Source organism: Hypomesus nipponensis, chromosome 25 (assembly GCF_054491055.1).
Source record: "Hypomesus nipponensis isolate SF chromosome 25, ASM5449105v1, whole genome shotgun sequence".
Lineage (NCBI taxonomy): Eukaryota > Metazoa > Chordata > Actinopteri > Osmeriformes > Osmeridae > Hypomesus > Hypomesus nipponensis.
Window position 1 is genome coordinate 862,501 of NC_140385.1, and position 15,000 is coordinate 877,500.

Sequence of the window (15,000 nt, forward strand, 5' to 3'; positions counted from 1 at the left end):
GTGTGTGTGCAGGTCAGAGAGAGCAGGTGTGTGTGTTAGTGACCCTGGTGTGTGTGTGTGTGTGTGTGTGTGTGTGCAGGTCAGAGAGAGCAGGTGTGTGTGTTAGTGACCCTGGTGTGTGTGTGTGTGTGTGCAGGTCAGAGAGAGCAGGTGTGTGTGGTCGTCCTGGTGGATGACTCGGAGCACGAGGAAGAGGAGGAGTTTCGTCTGGTGCTTGGAATCCCCAGCGGCCAATCCCGTGTGAGCTTGTTGCTGGGGCAACAGCAAGATGTGGTCATACATGTCACCGATGAGAAAGACAGTAAGAGATGCATGATGAGTTCATGTTTGAGGTCATAGTTTGTAGAGATTATTTAGGTGTTTATTTACATTTACTTATTTTATTTATGCAGTAGAAGCTTTTGACCAAAGCGACAAAAACAAAATGCAAATAAAAGTTGTTTGTGTGTGTGGTTGTGTGTGTGTGTGTCTCCAGGGTCGGTGATCTGCTTCTCTGAGACCAGGTACACGGTGAAAGAGCCGGTTTCCCCCGATGAGGTTGCCGTGGTGAGGGTTGCCGTGCGTCGCCTTGGCGACCTCTCCAGGGTATCGGTGGTGCGTGTGCACACTAGAGATGGCTCCGCCCACTCAGGAGAGGACTATACACCCCTCTCTCAGGGTGAGGAGGGGGAGGAGGGGGAGGAGGGGGAGGAGGGGGAGGAGGGTAGGAAGAGGAGAGTAATGATGATGAAATGTGTGTGTATCTGAACCGTGTGTTTGTGTAGAGATGGTGTTCTCTGCCGGCCAGTCTGAGCATGTGCTGGAGGTCCAGGTTCTGTTTGACCAGGAGAGAGAAACGAGGGAGACCTTCACCCTTCACCTAACCCCTGACCTTAACATGGTGGCCCACACACAGGTATATCTCTCTCACAGGTATCTCTCTGTCACACAGGTATCTCTCTCACACAGGTATCTCTCACACACAGGTATCTCTCTCTCACAGGTATCTCTCTCTCACAGGTATCTCTCTCTCTCACAGGTATCTCTCTCTCACAGGTATCTCCCACACACAGGTATCTCTCTCTCACAGGTATCTCCCACACACAGGTATCTCTCACACACAGGTATCTCTCTCTCACACAGGTATCTCTCTGTCACACAGGTATCTCTCTCTCACAGGTATCTCTCTCTCACAGGTATCTCTCTCTCACACAGGTATCTCTCTCACACAGGTATCTCTCTGTCACACAGGTATCTCTCTCTCACAGGTATCTCTCTCTAACAGGTATCTCTCTGTCACACAGGTATCTCTCTCTCACAGGTATCTCTCTCTCACACAGGTATCTCTCTCTCACAGGTATCTCTCTCTCTCACAGGTATCTCTCTCTCACAGGTATCTCTCACACACAGGTATCTCCCACACACAGGTATCTCTCTCTCACAGGTATCTCCCACACACAGGTATCTCTCACACACAGGTATCTCTGTCACACAGGTATATCTCTCACACAGGTATCTCTCTCTCACAGGTATCTCCCACACACAGGTATCTCTCACACACAGGTATCTCTCTCTCACACAGGTATATCTCTCACACAGGTATCTCTCTCTCACAGGTATCTCTCTCTCACAGGTATCTCCCACACACAGGTATCTCTCTCTCACAGGTATCTCTCTCACACAGGTATCTCTCTCTCACAGGTATCTCTCTCTCACAGGTATCTCTCTGTCACACAGGTATCTCTCTCTCACAGGTATCTCTCTCTCACAGGTATCTCTCTGTCACACAGGTATCTCTCTCTCACAGGTATCTCTCTCACACACACACTGAGCTGGTTAGTCTGACTGTGTTGATGTCCCCCAGGTGACGAAGGCTCTGGTGTCCATCCAGGACGGTGGAGGGGGGGTGGGTGGGGTCACCTTCCCCGCCCCCCCCATGGTGGTCTCCCTCATGGTCTACGACGACCCCCCCATCGACCCCGCCCCCCCCAACCCCCCAACAGGGTACCCCTTAGTGTGTGTTACTGTGAGTAGCCTTGCAGAACATACTTACACACACACCTACACACACACAGCTGGGACACACCCACACACACCTGCACACTCCTACACACACACATCTCTACCCACCTAACCCCCCTCCCCCCCCCCAGGCGTGTGACCCGCTCCACCCGGCCCACCCCCTCACCTCCCCTCACTGCCTCTCCGAGGGCCTCAACAGCAGCCTGACAGAGTTCCGCTGGCTGCTGGGCCCCCCGGGGGCCCCCCTGAGGGGTCTGGAGGCGGGGCCGCTGGCCGGGGGGCGGGGCCTGCTGCTGGACCAGCTCTACCTGCAGCCTGGGGTGCGGGTACAGTGCTGCGGCCGGGCTGTGAGCTCCGAGGGGCGGGCGGGGCAGGAGGTCTGCAGCCCCCTGGTGGAGGTCAGCACCACGGAGGGTGAGATGGAGACACACACAGTTACACACACACACACACACACAGTTATACACACACACAGTTACACACACACACACAGTTACACACACACAGTTACACACACACACTCCCCTCTGTTCTGACTGTGGTTGTGATGTATGTGGTCTGCCCCCCCCAGGTATGTGCCCCCCCTCCTCCCCCGGGATGGTGGGGGCGGAGCCTTACTCAGCCAAGCTGCGTTACACGGGCCCCGATGACCCCGCCCACCCCAACCTTCTCAGGCTGACTGTTACCATGGCGCATGTAGACGGTACCTTCCACCTCCCCCCCCCTCTACTCCCCTCTCCCCCCCCCCCCCTCACTACTCCTGCCCTCTCCCCTCTCCTCCCACTGTCCTCATTCCTCCCCCTCTCCTCCCCCATCTACAGGTCTCATCCCCCTGGTCTCCACCCGGCCTCTCTCCAGCCTCTCCCTCACCCTCACCCAGCACGCCTCCCTCCAGGATCACCAATGCTCCAACCTCCAGGGACCCACCCTCCAGCCCAACACTACCCGCCTGGGGCTCACCTGGGCTGGGCAGCCCGGCTCCGGAGGGGGGCCTCTGTTGCGGAGCCCCGCGGCCCAGAGAGGAGGCTTGTCTCTGGGCTTCTATCGGAGCCTGGACCTGGAGGCCTGTGTCTGGAGCTTCACGGGACACTACAGCATCGGAGAGCTGCTCTCAGACTGTGGGGGGACCGTAGAGAGTGACGGACAGGTAGGAACCAAAGTGGTGGAGGTAGGAACCAATGTTCTGTAGGAACCAGTGTGTTACCCAGCACATAAAAATATAGAAATGCTGAATTCCAGATGTAGAATATAACCCTGTGACGTCCCCAGGTGCTGGGGGGGGTCCAGTCCTACGTGACCCTCCGCGTCCCTCTCTACGTGTCCTACCTCCACTCCGCCCCCTCCGCTCCTGGGGGCTGGTTGACCTTTGACCTCAGGTCTGACCTGCGTTTGACCTTCACCTACGAAACCTCCATCCTCTGGAGGGACGGGATAGCCACACCCCCCGACGCCCCGCTACAGGGTACACACACACACACACACACCACACACACACACACACACACACACACACACACACACTGTATCACCTTCTAACCCCCCCCCCTCTGTTTGTAAGTATGTGTTTGGTGTGTGTGTGTGTGTGTGTGTGGTGTCGATGTGTCTGTTTCCAGGCTCTCTCTACCCCACCAGTATGAGGATCAACAGTGAGGGACGTTTAGTCGTCACCTTCAAAACACAGGCTCGTTTCAGGGGACACTTTATCCTGTCGCACCCAGGTACTTCCTGTCTCCAGGTACTTCCTGTCTCCAGGTACTTCCTGTTGGTGAGGATGTGTGGTGTGACTGTGTGCCCTGTGTGCCCCAGCTGTGTCAGGCTCCTCTGTGGTGCTGTGTGAGCAGCGACCGTCTCTCCTGCTCTCCCTCTCCCTGCTGCACTCCACAGGCTCCGCCCAGACCTGGAGCTTCACCTCTCAGCTGGCCGTGAGGATCTCTCTCTCACACACACACACACACTCATACATATAGAGACGTATGTTTATGTATGCATGTGTGTGTGTTCATGTACTGTGTGTGTGTGTGTTCATGTACTGTGTGTGTGTGTGTGTAGGTGCGTGACTACTCTGGCTCCTACTCGGTGCGTCTGCTGCCCTGTTTGGTCCCAGAGAGGGGGGCTGGTGACCCCCCCACCTGCCACCCCCAACCCCCCCTCTCTTTCAGCCTCCACGTGCACTTCCAGCAGGTGAAACACCCTCCTCTCCTCTGACCCTCTGACCCCTCCTCACCCCTGCCCCCTCCTCTCCCCTGCCCCCTCCACTCCTCTGACCCCCTGACCCCTCCTCACCCCTGCCCCCTCCCTCTCCCCTGCCCCCTCCTCTCCCCTGACCCTCTGACCCCTCCTCTCCCCTGCCCCCTCCTCCCTGCCCCCCCAGGTGAGTGACCCAGGACCAGTGGAGGTCAGTCTGAACACGGTGCTGGTGCTGCTGTCTAAGAGGGAGCTGTGGCTGTCTGACGGCTCCATGGGCTTTGGAGAGGACTCTGATGCTGCCTTCACTGAAGGTGACACACACACACACCCATACACACACCCATACACACACACACACACACACACACACACACACACAGAGTGTCCCTCCCTGACTCCTGACCCCCCCAGGGTCAGTGATCTACGGCCGGGTCATGGTTGACCCCGTCCACCGCCTAGGGAACCACTTCCTGTGTCACATCCGGCAGGTGTTCCTCTGCACACCCGCCCACGGATACGTACCCAAGTATCGCCCCGGCAACCATGAGTATGGTTGCCTTGCCGACAGCGCATCACTGCTCTACAGGCTAAAGTTACTGGTGTGTAAACAAGGAAGTGTGTGTGTGAAGTGTGTGTGAGGTGTGTGTGAGTGTGTGTGAGAGTGTGTGTGAGAGTGTGTGTGAGGTGTGTGTGAGGTGTGTGTGAGGTGTGTGTGAGGTGTGTGTTCCACCAGCTGAAGTCTGGTCTGCCCTCCAGGACAAGGCCCAGCCAGAAAGCCAGGCCCTGGAGTTAGGAGGCGTCCCCTTCCAGGCCCTCCTCGCTGGGGACACTCCAGGAGCTGAGGCCCTGGTCTCCCAGCCTGATGCTGACGGCTTCAGCCTGTCCTCAGACCCTCTCTTCCAGGTCTGTCTCTCCTGTCTCTCCCTACATCCCTCCATGGGTCCATCCATCTATCTCCCTATACATCCATCTATGCATCTACAGGTCCATCTATCCAGAGCAGTAACTGTACTTAAGTGATTTAAGGGCATTAGTAGTGTACTTTATTTCGAAAAAATTATTTGATACAAAGTTTCCCAAAAAGTTTGTACAGGTTGAAAAAATATTTTTGAAAAAAAAGTTTCAAAAAAAGTTCAAAAAAAAAAACTCACTCCATGTCTGTCTCCCTCCCTCCCTCTCTCTCCCCTCTCTCCCTCCCTCTCTCTCCCCCTCTCCCTCCCTCCCTCTCTCCCTCTCTCTCTCCCTCCCTCTCTCTCCCTCCCTCTCTCTCCCCTCTCTCTCTAGGAGGGTCAGGAGTGGTACATCCACGTTGTCTACACTGTCCACTCCAGCAGCCATGGCAACAGTTACCACGGCATCAGCAAGCGGAGCCTGCACCAGCACTCGGCCACCAGCAGGGGGCGTGGGAGCAGAGCGGCACTGGAGGACCACCAAGACCAGGGCACCAACTTGCAATACGTGCCCCTAAGGAGAGCTCCTCTCCTGGGCCACAGCCGGGCCGAGGGGCCCCTGGAAGACCTGGAGCTCCAGGAAAAGAGGGACCTGGCCGGGGAGGGCAGCCCAGAGATGGAGGCCTCTGCTGGGATAGGCTGGCTGGCTGTGGTGGGGGTGGTGGTGGGGGTCTGTGTGGGAGGGCTGGGGCTCTACCTGAGGGGGCAGGTGAGGTCAGAGGAGGAACAAGAGAAACATCCTGGAAATCACTCCTCCTCCTCCTGTTGCCCTGTGCTCCAGGGCAGAGGAGAGGGGAGGAGCCGGAGAACAAGGGGCGTGGCCTCCGCAGGAAGTTCAGAGGTTTAAGCCCCGCCCCTCTCCTGTAAGTACTGTACATATAAAATCCTTGAGATCAATAAAGAGGCAGATTGATTGATTGACTGATTGTGTTTATTGAGTAAACAGTGACTGCAGGAGTCCAGTTTGATCAACAGGCCTATTTAACAAACATTCAGAAACATGTTTAAACACACACATTTACTGTATCCACACACACACATTTACTGTATCCACACACACACACATTCACTGTAGCTACACGCACACATCTACCCTAGCTATGCACATTCATCTGCTGTAGCTACACACTCACACACACACACCACCCCACTGTAGCTACACACACACAGATGTAATAATCACATTACTTAACCATGCTGGTGTCTAAATTATGGAGCTATCACACTGATAAAAGTATGTGTGTGGGTGTGTGTATACATATCCTTTAAAAAGAGTCTTTTTAATACGTGTGTAGGCGTGTTTGAAAGTTTGTGACTTTTGTGTGTGTGTGCAAGTTCATGTTTGAGTGAAAGTCATGGTTTTTATGTAATGTGTGTATGTAAGTGTGTAGATGTGTGTGTTAGTGTGTAGATGTGTGTGTTAGTGTGTGTGTGTGTGTTATTTCTCGCTGGACTGCCTGCCGTCGTGCCAGGCCTCCCTGGTGCTCCTCAGAGCCCTGGTGCGTTCTGGGTCCACCACCACATAGTCCACCCGCTCACGTGCACGCTCAAGAGCACGCTCATGTGCACGCTCGTCACTCCCCCTGGGGCTACGCTTCTGCAACACACACACACACACATAAGGCAGGGTGAGGAACACACACAGACCAGTTGCGTACCTGAGGGTGCAGGGTGAGTACCTGAGGGTGCAGGGTGAGTACCTGAGGTGCAGGGTGTGTACCTGAGGGTGCAGGGTGAGTACCTGAGGTGCAGGGTGAGTACCTGAGGGTGCAGGGTGAGTACCTGAGGTGCAGGGTGAGTACCTGAGGTGCAGGGTGAGTACCTGAGGGTGCAGGGTGAGTACCTGAGGTGCAGGGTGTGTACCTGAGGGTGCAGGGTGAGTACCTGAGGTGCAGGGTGTGTACCTGAGGGTGCAGGGTGAGTACCTGAGGGTGCAGGGTGAGTACCTGAGGTGCAGGGTGTGTACCTGAGGTGCAGGGTGAGTACCTGAGGGTGCAGGGTGAGTACCTGAGGTGCAGGGTGTGTACCTGAGGGTGCAGGGTGAGTACCTGAGGTGCAGGGTGAGTACCTGAGGTGCAGGGTGTGTACCTGAGGTGCAGGGTGAGTACCTGAGGTGCAGGGTGTGTACCTGAGGTGCAGGGTGTGTACCTGAGGGTGCAGGGTGAGTACCTGAGGTGCAGGGTGAGTACCTGAGGTGCAGGGTGAGTACCTGAGGTGCAGGGTGTGTACCTGAGGTGCAGGGTGTGTACCTGAGGTGCAGGGTGTGTACCTGAGGTGCAGGGTGTGTACCTGAGGTGCAGGGTGCGTGTGTCCGGGGTACAGGTCCAGGTCCAGGTACTCCACCTGCTTGTGTCTTCTGGACCTGCTGGGGCTGCTGCCTCCGTCTGAGGTATGGTGCACCATCAGCCTCAGGGACTGGACACACACACACACACAGGCATGGACACACACACACACACACACAGGCATGGACACACACACACACAGGCATGAACAGACACATAGACAGACACAGGTGTTAAGACATGGAGAGAAGCACTGGGGAAGATTCCTATTAACCAGAACAGAGAGAGAGAGGAAGAGGGAAAGTGAGGGAGGGAGGAGGAGGGCAGGAGGATGAGGGCAGGAGGAGGAGGGCAGGAGGAGGGCAGGAGGAGGAGGGCAGGAGGAGGAGGGCAGGAGGATGAGGGCAGGAGGAGGAGCGCAGGAGGAGGGCAGGAGGAGGGCAGGAGGAGGAGGGCAGGAGGAGGAGGGCAGGAGGAGGAGGGCAGGAGGAGGAGGGCAGGAGGAGGAGGGCAGGAGGGGGAGGGCAGGAGGAGGAGGACAGGAGGAGGAGGGCAGGAGGAGGAGGGCAGGAGGAGGAGGGCAGGAGGAGGGCAGGAGGAGGAGGGCAGGAGGATGAGGGCAGGAGGAGGAGCGCAGGAGGAGGGCAGGAGGAGGGCAGGAGGAGGAGGGCAGGAGGAGGAGGGCAGGAGGAGGAGGGCAGGAGGGGGAGGGAAGGAGGAGGAGGACAGGAGGAGGAGGGCAGGAGGAGGAGGGCAGGAGGAGGAGGGCAGGAGGAGGAGGGCAGGAGGAGGAGGGCAGGAGGAGGGCAGGAGGAGGAGGGCAGGAGGAGGGCAGGAGGAGGAGGGCAGGAGGAGGGCAGGAGGAGGAGGGCAGGAGGAGGGCAGGAGGAGGAGGGCAGGAGGAGGAGGGCTGGAGGAGGGTAGGAGGAGGAGGGCAGGAGGAGGAAAGCAGGAGGAGGAGGGCAGGAGGAGGGCAGGAGGAGGGCAGGAGGAGGAGGGCAGGAGGAGGGCAGGAGGAGGAGGGCTGGAGGAGGGGAGGAGGGCAGGAGGAGGAGGGTAGGAGGAGGAGGGCAGGAGGAGCGCAGGAGGAGGGCAGGAGGGCAGGAGGAGGAGGGCAGGAGGAGGGGGGAGGAGGAGGGCAGGAGGAGGAGGGCAGGAGGAGGGCAGGAGGAGGAGGGCAGGAGGAGGGCAGGAGGAGGAGGGCAGGAGGAGGAGGGCAGGAGGAGCGCAGGAGGAGGAGGGCAGGAGGAGGAGGGCAGGAGGAGGAGGGCAGGAGGAGGAAGGCAGTATGGGGAAGGCAGTATGGGGAAGGAGGGACTCACTGGCTCGTCTCCACTGAGGTTGAGGCTAGAGGTTGTCATAGAGACGTAGTTGTCGTCGGGGTCATCAGAGTCTGAACTGGAGGCGGAACTCTGAGTGGAGGAGGGTCTTCCTGAGGAGACAGGAAACCTGGAAGGACTGCACACACACACACACACACACACACTAATGTAGGAGATATTAAATATTCAAGCTCCAGTGTTTTTACTGATGGAGCAATTCTGACCTTGTGTGTGTATCAAGTTGTGTGTATGTATGCAGGTTTGTGTTCCCTTGCGTGCAGATCAGAACCTCCAATCAGAACCACTGAGGCAGAGGAGTTCTGATCTGCACGCAAGGGAACACACACACACACACACCTGCATACACACACACCCTCATATAAACACAGAGACACACACACACCTGCATACACACCTTCATATACACACAGAGACACACAAACTCTCATACACACACACACAGAGACACACACACTTACTCTCGGGTGAATGTGCGTGTGACAGGGGAGCGGACTGGGGGAGGGACCTCCTCCCACTCCTGCAGAGGACGGATGTCCAGGGGAGCTGGTCTGGCTGGAGGAGGAGGAGGAGAGGAGGAGGAGGAGGAGAGAAGGAGGAGGAGGAGGAGGAGAGGAGGAGGAGGAGGAGGAGAGAAGGAGGAGGAGAGGAGGAGGAGAGGAGGAGGAGGAGGAGAGGAGGAGGAGGAGGAGGAGGAGGAGGAGGAGGAGAAGAGGAGGAGGAGGAGGAGGAGGAGGAGGAGGAGGAGGAGGAGGAGGAGGAGGAGGAGGAGAGGAGGAGGAGGAGGAGAGAAGGAGGAGAGGAGGAGGAGGAGGAGGAGGAGGAGAGGAGGAGGAGGAGAGGAGGAGGAGAGAAGGAGGAGAGGAGGAGGAGGAGGAGGAGGAGGAGAGGAGGAGGAGAGGAGGAGGAGAGGAGGAGGAGGAGAAGAGGAGGAGAGAGGAGGAGGAGGAGGAGGAGGAGGGGAGGAGGAGGAGGAGGAGGAGGAGGAGGAGGAGGAGGAGAGGAGGAGGAGGAGGAGGAGGAGGAGGAGGAGGAGGAGGGGAGGAGGAGGAGGAGGAGGAGGAGAAGAGGAGGAGGAGGGGAGGAGGAGGAGGAGGAGGAGGAGGAGGAGGGGAGGAGGAGGAGGAGGAGGAGGAGGAGGAGGAGGAGGAGGAGGAGGAGGATAGATTAAGTTAGTGTCTGTAGGTGAATGTCCAAGCAGCAATCAAGAAATCAACAGAATAGTGTGTGTATGTCTACATTGAGTTAGTCCAGCAACAATGCTGACTTCAACTGCAGGTCAATAATTCAACAGAAAAGGCACTCTTGTGTGCACTCTCTTTCAGACAGAGAGAGACTGAGAGAGACCGAGAGAGAGAGAGACTGTGCTGCGGTATTTCCTCCAACCCAGCTGTGTATATGAGGTCTAACAGTTCTGCATGAAGCACTTTGTCACCTATATGCATCACTACGTCACCTGCATAAAGCACTATGTCACCTTTATGCATCACTACGTCACCTGCATGAAGCACTATGTCACCTATATGCATCACAATATCACCTGCATGAAACACTATGTCACCTATATGCATCACGACGTCACCTGCATGAAGCCTTATGATATCCGTATGAAGCCTTATGTCTTCCATATGACTGGTTTCCGCAGTCACCTACCCCATTCGTCTGGTTGCCGTGGTTACCTACCCTTGCGTTGGCGTGAGAACTCTCCTATGGTCTGAGAATCTGTTCTCTCCAGACCCAGGGGTTTGGGTCGTACCGGGAAAACACAGGTAAGCACACCTGGTCAACATGAACACAGGTAAGCACACCTGATCAACACAGCAACATAGAGTAACTATGGCAACACAACGGCACAGAGTAACCACGGCAACACAACATTGTAACAGAGTAACCGCAACAACACAACATCAGGCCAGAGTTGTAACCATGACAACAAAAGACACCGAAACAGAGTAACCACGGTAAGACAACACACCAACAGAGTAACTTTGGTAACATAACACGACAGCACAAAGTCACCAAGGCAACACTGTTGATATAAAAAACAACTGGTCAACATGAACACAAGTAACCACACTTGATCAGCACAGCAACATAGAGTAACTATGGCAACACAACACAGTGGCGCAGAGTAACCATGGCAAAACAACATTGTAACAGAGTAACCGCAACAACACAACATCAGGCCAGAGTTGTAACCATGACAACACAAGACACCGAGTAATCACAGCGACACAACACACCAACAGAGAGTAACTATGGCAACATAACACAACAGCAAAAAGGCACCAGGGCAACACTGTTGACATAAAAAAATACCTGGTCAACATGAACACAGGTAACCACATCTGATCAGCACAACAACATCGCATAGTAACCACGGCAACATAACATTGTAACAGTGTAACCGCAACAACATAACATCAGGCCAGAGTTGTAACCATGAAAACACAAGACACCGACACAGAGTAACCACGGTAACACAACACACCAACACAGAGTAACTATGGCAGCATAACACAACAGCAGGCCAGACCAGACCCACCGTCGGTTGCTCACCTTTGCGTTGTGGTTTGAGGTTACGAAGGATGGGCGGGGGCAGGACCCCCCCTGCACGCAGGCTCCCTGTGGTGTGTCTGCGTGCAGGGGGGGTGAGGGGGGTGAGGGGGGTCAGGGGGGAGGGGCGAAACCCCAGGTGGGCGGGGGGGGGGACCTGACGGCCCAGAGAGGGCAGCTCAGGGGGTCCTGAAGTCATGGCAACATAGTTTGGGTCCTGGAGGGGGGGGGCCAGAGGGGGGTCGCCTGTGGCGCTCATGGGAACGTAGTTTTCATCTCCCTCTTCATCTGTGTACCCACCCTCCACCGGCACCATGCCCTTGTTCATCTGGAGGAGAGAGAGAGAGAGAGAGAGAGAGAGAGAGAGAGAGAGAGAGAGAGAGAGAGAGAGAGAGAGAGAGAGAGAGAGAGAGAGAGAGAGAGAGAGAGAGAGAGAGAGAGAGAGAGAGAGAGAGAGAGAGAGAGAGAGAGAGAGAGAGAGAGAGAGAGAGAGAGAGAGAGAGAGAGAGAGAGAGAGAGAGAGAGAGAGAGAGAGAGAGAGAGAGAGAGAGAGAGAGAGAGAGAGAGACAGAGAGACAGAGAGACAGAGAGACAGAGAGACAGAGAGACAGAGAGACAGAGAGACATAGTGAGATAGATATAGAGAGTGAGAGAGAGGTAGAGACACAGTGATATATATAGAGAGATATGAGGGTCAGACTTACAAAGTAGCTGTTGAAACTCTCACTGAACTCAAACATGCTGGCTCTCTCAGAGAACGACCTGGGAGCTGGATAACCCTCCTGGAGCGCTGCACACACACACACGCGCACACACACACACACACGTACATCAGAAATCTAGCATCAATTTAATCTCCAACATGTCTATGCATGGACAGCATCAGTGTCTTAACTCTGTGTATGGGATGACTGTGTGTGTGTATAGGATTAGTGTGTGTGTGTGTACTGTTCTCTCACCTGTGTGTGTACAGCCCACAGTGCTGATAGTGTTACTGCGCAGTGTTTTGATTCCCATGTTCCCTCCTCCCCCGTAGCTCCTCTCTGGCTCTGAGGCGGAGCGGGGCACACAGCCCTCCCCTGGCCCCAGGGGCTTGGGCGGGCGTGGCGGGGGGCCGGCAGAGGGGGCGTCCCCCAGGTCGGGGCTGTGGGAGGCGGGGGTGGCAGAGGGCCGTGGGACCTGGTAGGTGGGGCTGCAGCTGGAGCCCCCTGCTGGAGGGAGGGCGTGGCTGCAGAGCGACAGGGACCCAGGATGCACCTGCATCTCCAGGGAGTACTTCCTGGGGTGGGGGGAGGGGTGACCTCTGACACCGCTCCTGATTGGCTCAGGGGCAGGAGTGACGTCCTGTGATTGGCTGAGGCGGCTGGTGTCCGTGGCAACGGTCCAGGGGGCGGAGGCGGAGTGTGGGTGAGGGGGGAGGCTGTTGGCGAGGGAGGAGGGGGAGGAGGAGGACGAGGAGGACGAGGCGGTGGGCCTTGGGGAGGGGAAGCTCTCATTGCAGTCCTCTGATGATGTAGACTGGCAGGAACCAATAGGAGGCCTGGGATAGAGAAGCAATATTAGCATGTGAGAGACAGTGTGTGTGTGTGTGTGTGTGTGTGAATGTACCTGCTCTGGCAGTGAGACAGCCACAGGTAATCTTCTGTGCTGCTGCTGGTCTCCAGGTGTCTCACGCTCACTGGCTGGTAGGGGGGCGGGGCTGGCTCAGTCGCCGTGGTGACGGGTGTGTGGGCTGCTGTAGCCATGGTGACAGGAGTGTGCGCTGTCGTAACTGTGGAAACGCAGATGGGTGAGGAGACTAAACGTTCTGCAAGATGAAAAGAACTTAAGTCATCTTTTGAGTGAGAAACTCCTCCAGAGTGCCTCTGTATCTCCATCTATCTGACCCCCCCCCCCCACACACACACACACACACACACACCACCATGTACAACAGAGTCCCAGTCACACACCCACACTTCAAACATCTTCTCAAGGCTGCGCTCTCTCCTCCTCTTCAGCTCAGTGTGTGTGGTGAGTCAGCCTGAGCAGCAAGGCCAGACACACACACTCACTGTGTGTGAATGTCTTTGTATAAGAGTGTGTGTGTGTGTGTGTGTGTGTGTGTGTGTGTGTGTGTGTGTGTGTGTGCGTACCGTCGTCAGTAGGGTTGAAGCCACACAGCTCACAGATAGCGCTGACCCAGCGCTGCATGTCCTCCAGGCTGTCTGACACCAGATAGAACACCCTCTCACTGGTCCTCAGGTCAAACACATGGCTGCTCTGCAGATCCTTGTTGGAGAAGGAGAGACCTGCATCCACCTGAGGGGGGGGGGTCACAGGGGGATGTGTGTGTGAAGAGGGACAGTGTGTGTGGTGTGTGTGGTGTGTGTTACCTGTTCACACAGGTGCAGGTTGATGGAGCGGATGGGTTTGCGGGCGTGGTCGTGTTTGTAGTATTCTAGCACGTCCGGGTCCCCCGTCAGACGCCCACTCTTCAGGACAAACCAGCGCTTCTTCCAAGCCTGGAGGGGAGGGCAACTGTTAGGGTTATGAAGGGACACACAGGGCATCTTACACATCTCCAACACCTTCTCTGGCCTTCATCTCTATGGTAACCAGTCTGCTTCAGCCAGAACGTTTCATCAGTTCATCGGACCAATCACGCAGAGCCACAATGATGACATCACCTTCCACCAGGAAGTACAATACCGGTTCCGCCCAATGAGACGAGTGTGGGAGCGTGTGAGACACGGTCCATCCAATCAGACGCCAGCCTGGAGGGTGTGTGTGTGAGGAGGGTTCTCTGCTCCTATGACGACCGTTCACACCTTACTGACTAAAAGATTACCAATACATTACACACACACTCTCACTTTCTCACTTTCATGACACTATGCATCGTGGGTGGGAGTGGTCCTTTACAGTGACACATCGTGGGTGGGAGTGGTCCTTTACAGTGACACATCGTGGGTGGGAGTGGTCCTTTACAGTGACACATCGTGGGTGGGAGTGGTCCTTTACAGTGACACATCGTGGGTGGGAGTGGTCCTTTACAGTGACACATCGTGGGTGGGAGTGGTCCTTTACAGTGACACATCGTGGGTGGGAGTGGTCCTTTACAGTGACACATCGTGGGTGGGAGTGGTCCTTTACAGTGACACATCGTGGGTGGGAGTGGTCCTTTACAGTGACACATCGTGGGTGGGAGTGGTCCTTTACAGTGACACATCGTGGGTGGGAGTGGTCCTTTACAGTGACACATCGTGGGTGGGAGTGGTCCTTTACAGTGACACATCGTGGGTGGGAGTGGTCCTTTACAGTGACACATCGTGGGTGGGAGTGGTCCTTTACAGTGACACATCGTGGGTGGGAGTGGTCCTTTACAGTGACACATCGTGGGTGGGAGTGGTCCTTTACAGTGACACATCGTGGGTGGGAGTGGTCCTTTACAGTGACACATCGTGGGTGGGAGTGGTCCTTTACAGTGACACATCGTGGGTGGGAGTGGTCCTTTACAGTGACACATCGTGGGTGGGAGTGGTCCTTTACAGTGACACATCGTGGGTGGGAGTGGTCCTTTACAGTGACACATCATATTTTCACTCTGTGTGTGTGTTCTGCTCATATTTGGTGGCAACAAGAAAAAAAGTTTAGAAAGGTTAAAAAAAAAAATTTGAACAAGTTAAAAAAATTTTATGT

General features: G+C 55.8%; 2 protein-coding genes across 4 annotated transcripts in view; one reads left to right on the top strand and one right to left on the bottom strand.

Moving 5' to 3' along the window:
- Positions 1–6,037, top strand: part of LOC146221580 (FRAS1-related extracellular matrix protein 2-like) — a 15,940-nt gene extending 9,903 nt beyond the window's left edge. The window contains exons 13-27 of the mRNA XM_084692050.1: positions 137–301; positions 476–658; positions 765–895; positions 1,844–2,005; positions 2,133–2,415; positions 2,573–2,704; positions 2,823–3,148; positions 3,271–3,463; positions 3,615–3,719; positions 3,808–3,923; positions 4,051–4,182; positions 4,373–4,499; positions 4,600–4,787; positions 4,945–5,091; positions 5,473–6,037. Coding sequence (XP_084548176.1) covers positions 137–301; positions 476–658; positions 765–895; positions 1,844–2,005; positions 2,133–2,415; positions 2,573–2,704; positions 2,823–3,148; positions 3,271–3,463; positions 3,615–3,719; positions 3,808–3,923; positions 4,051–4,182; positions 4,373–4,499; positions 4,600–4,787; positions 4,945–5,091; positions 5,473–5,985 — 2,903 coding nt within the window. The 3' untranslated portion in view covers positions 5,986–6,037. The remainder of the gene's footprint in view (positions 1–136; positions 302–475; positions 659–764; positions 896–1,843; positions 2,006–2,132; positions 2,416–2,572; positions 2,705–2,822; positions 3,149–3,270; positions 3,464–3,614; positions 3,720–3,807; positions 3,924–4,050; positions 4,183–4,372; positions 4,500–4,599; positions 4,788–4,944; positions 5,092–5,472) is intronic.
- A 14-nt stretch (positions 6,038–6,051) lies between these two features.
- The window catches only part of LOC146221581 (GRB2-associated-binding protein 1-like), a 12,684-nt gene continuing 3,735 nt past the window's right edge, over positions 6,052–15,000 (bottom strand). Inside the window, exons 2-12 of one of the 3 annotated variants that reach the window (XM_084690953.1) lie at positions 13,695–13,823; positions 13,455–13,620; positions 12,928–13,090; positions 12,279–12,859; positions 12,024–12,109; positions 11,323–11,647; positions 9,225–9,318; positions 8,746–8,881; positions 7,428–7,553; positions 6,550–6,735; positions 6,052–6,517 (exon numbers count right to left, since the gene is read on the bottom strand). In XM_084690953.1, coding sequence (XP_084547079.1) covers positions 6,577–6,735; positions 7,428–7,553; positions 8,746–8,881; positions 9,225–9,318; positions 11,323–11,647; positions 12,024–12,109; positions 12,279–12,859; positions 12,928–13,090; positions 13,455–13,620; positions 13,695–13,823 — 1,965 coding nt within the window. In that variant the 3' untranslated portion in view covers positions 6,052–6,517; positions 6,550–6,576. Of the gene's footprint in view, positions 6,736–7,407; positions 7,554–8,745; positions 8,882–9,224; positions 9,319–11,322; positions 11,648–12,023; positions 12,110–12,278; positions 12,860–12,927; positions 13,091–13,454; positions 13,621–13,694; positions 13,824–15,000 lie in introns of all 3 variants that reach the window. The other 2 variants (XM_084690954.1, XM_084690952.1) reach the window with 2 other exon arrangements.